Source organism: Pteropus alecto, unplaced genomic scaffold (assembly GCF_000325575.1).
Source record: "Pteropus alecto unplaced genomic scaffold, ASM32557v1 scaffold7, whole genome shotgun sequence".
NCBI lineage: Eukaryota > Metazoa > Chordata > Mammalia > Chiroptera > Pteropodidae > Pteropus > Pteropus alecto.
The window spans coordinates 62,825,154-62,828,215 of record NW_006494614.1 but is presented as its reverse complement, the minus strand read 5'-3'; the positions used below and the strand labels follow the sequence as shown (position 1 = coordinate 62,828,215).

Genomic DNA, 3,062 nt, shown 5'->3' with positions numbered 1-3,062 from the left:
GCGCATCGTCTGGTGCGCGGCGGCCAGAGCAGTAGAGGCGCTTGTGCACGTAGAAGTTGCTGACGTTGTTAAAGGTGATGTCGCACTCGAAGCACGTGGCGCCCTTGGGGGCCCCCGCGAGTAAGCCGGCTGGCGACCCTGCGCCCGCGCCTACCCCTGCCTGTAGCCGGCTGTGCACCAGCTCCGACATCTTGGCCAGAATCTCCGAGGCTGGGGGTGCCGCGGGGAACTGTGGCAGGAAGAGCGCGCCAGGGCCTGGACTGGAGCCGGGTGTGGGGCTGGGCAGCTCGGTCTTGACCCGGGCCGGCGCGGGGCTGGGCGGTGAGGGTGTCCGCGACGAAGGGGCTGGGGGGGGCCCTGGCTCCACTTCGGGCTCCTCAGCTGCCTCCACCTTGATGCTCCTGTGGACAGCCAGGGGCTCCCCGCTGCCCCCATTCTGGGAGGCTGCTCTGGCCTCTCCGTTGGTGGCTTCGGCCAGGGCTTTCCTGTCCAGTCCTGGTGATGGTGTGGGTGCCAGGCCCAGTTCGGCGGAGGCCAGGGGGCCGTGCAGGGCTGTGTGCTGCTGGAAGCCGGCCAGACTTTCTGCAGGGAGACCCCAGGGGCCACACTTCAGGGTTGGTGCAGGACCTGCCTGGGCCAGACCTGAAGAGGGGGCAGGGTGGGAAGGGAGAGCTGGGCGGGCAGAGGTGGTGGAGGGCCAAGGCCAATTGAAACCCCACTATCTCATGGACCAGCCCCCTCCCAAGTCCTGGTGGGGCCTGGGCTCACCTGAGGGGTGCTTGACTGCCGGGTGGCCGGCCCCTGATGAATAGATCTCAGACTTGGAGCCTGGCTGGCAGACCATGTGGTTGGTCACCAGGTGGCTGTAGAGGATATCCCTTGTCGTGGAGATGAAGCCACAGCTGTGGCAGACACCTGCAGATGGGCTGTGGTGTCAGGGCCCTGGAGTGGGTGGGCTCCACAGACACCCCCTGCTCCTCCCCCTGTCCCTTTCCCAGCCTGCCTACCGCTCAGTGTGTCGGTGTGCACCTTGAGGTGCCGCTCGCAGTTGGCCTTGGTGGTGAAGGCCGACAGGCAGATGAGACACACGAAAGGGCGCTCGCCTGGAACACAGGGCCCAGTGAGGGGCCGTGACATCGGCCATGTGTGGAGGGCTCTTCAAGCCTCCCAGGATCCCGGCCCGGGCCCAGCCCCGAGCTGACCATCCAGACAGCCACAGGTGGGCTGCATGCCCTGGGAGCTGTGGGAGGCTGTGCGATGTAGTGGGAATACCACTGGTGCATCTGTGGCCTGGGCACAGCGGGCACCCACACGCTATCGTAGAGCAGTCTAGGGGCCTGGGGGGCGTGGGGCCTCACCACTGTGGCTGCGCATGTGGATCTCCAGGGAGCTGGCGCTAGGGCAGCTTTTGCGGCACTGGGGGAAGGGGCAGATGCGCTCGTTGGGGTACGGCTCCTTGGGCTTCTCATCCGTGATGGCTGTGGCAGGGGAGCTGGCGCTTTGGCGACTGGCGCAGTAGTACAGGAGGTGAGCTTGCAGATTCCGCTCACTACGGTACCAAATGCCACAGTCCTTGCAAGGGAAGACGTCTTCTGTGGGTTGAGAGGTGGGTGAAGCCTGAGGGGACACCGTGGTAGCAGAGGGGGTCCAACTGCAACCCAGGGCAAGGGCAGTGGACTCTGCACAATGAGGGCTCTGCCCTGGCTGACCCCAGTATCCTCCTGCTCTGAGCAGTGAGGTTTGTGACCTGACCCCCCCACATTACTGTTGCCCCTTCTCATTTCTCTTTACAACCCAGGGTGCTCTTTCTACAGATCTCCAGGATACTGTGGGACCACGTGCATGGGGGCTCTGAGCATCCCCCAGATGGCCTCCATGCTGCCTCCCAACAGTGAGCCCCATAAGGAGATGCCGTGGCCTCATGGTGTGCTCATGGGAGGAGCATGGACATACTAGTGGACACCTACAGGAGTGGGACTGGGGTCTGAGATGTGATTGTGTCAGCAACTTGGTGGGGGTGACCATTTACAAGTGAAGAAGGTGGGTAAGTGTGTGCAGGTGCATGTGTACTGGCTAGGGGGCCATGAGGGATGGTGTGGACCCAGATACTTGTGGAGGGCAAAACAGCGTGCATGCACATGTGAACAGGTGTGTGAGTGGCCAGGTACACAGGGACCATGCACATGAATCCCCAAGCACTTAGGCACAAGGATGAGCGTTGAGCATGACTCCAGGTGGCTTCTGGGGTGGTGGTGGACAGGGAGTGAAACCAGGAGCTGCAAGGAAGAGCCCTTCCCTGTCTCCCTCTTCACCACCACTCCCACACCTGGTTCATTCCACATCAGTCACCAACTGAATAGTCACATTGCTGAATCTACCAAATTTATCCCAAATGGGCTGCCTCTAATTTTTCTCTTTATAGGAGTTTGGACTGCAGGGGTGATTTTGCCAGCAGGTGAAGATTTCTCTGATGGGTGCTTTACCAGTTCTCTGGTTCTCAGTGTGTCTTTATAGCAGAATTTAAAGGAATGTTCTGTTAGTCTCTTCCCCTGCTCTGTGGTGGCCAGCCACCCCTTGGCCGACGACAGCCATGGGAGGGCTTGTTCTGCACCTTGACCTTGAGGAGGAACAAGGGGCCCTGGGGTTCTTTATCTGACTTTTAGGCCATGGAATTTACAGACCAGTGTCCAATCTGGTTTCTACTTCTGCAGGTTAGGATATGTTTCTCAACCTGGCTTCTCTAATGTTTGTCCTGGGTCCACAGTTATTGCAGAGGTGCTTCTCCTCCACCCAGGAGGATGCTAGGTTTCCCACTTTCCCACTTCTTTTAAGGAATTTAATACTATCTACTTGGGTGAGGTGGCCACCCCTCATGTCCCCCATGCTTGGAGTTTTTCTGGTGACTTTTCTGGCTCTGTTCCCTTCCTATTGTGCCATCCTCTGCTTTTCAAGTTGCCTTTCATGTGGGGGCCTCAGGGCAGCTTTGTTTTCTGTCAGCTGGGGCTTTACGCTGAGATGGGGACTTGAGGCGGAGGTTTTTTTTTTTTTTTTTTTTTTTTTTT

General features: G+C 59.3%; 1 protein-coding gene across 1 annotated transcript in view; it reads right to left on the bottom strand.

Moving 5' to 3' along the window:
• Positions 1–3,062, bottom strand: part of ZFPM1 (zinc finger protein, FOG family member 1) — a 45,089-nt gene that overhangs the window by 1,380 nt on the left and 40,647 nt on the right. The window contains exons 6-9 of the mRNA XM_006926884.2: positions 1,359–1,592; positions 1,008–1,103; positions 769–915; positions 5–582 (exon numbers count right to left, since the gene is read on the bottom strand). Coding sequence (XP_006926946.1) covers positions 5–582; positions 769–915; positions 1,008–1,103; positions 1,359–1,592 — 1,055 coding nt within the window. The remainder of the gene's footprint in view (positions 1–4; positions 583–768; positions 916–1,007; positions 1,104–1,358; positions 1,593–3,062) is intronic.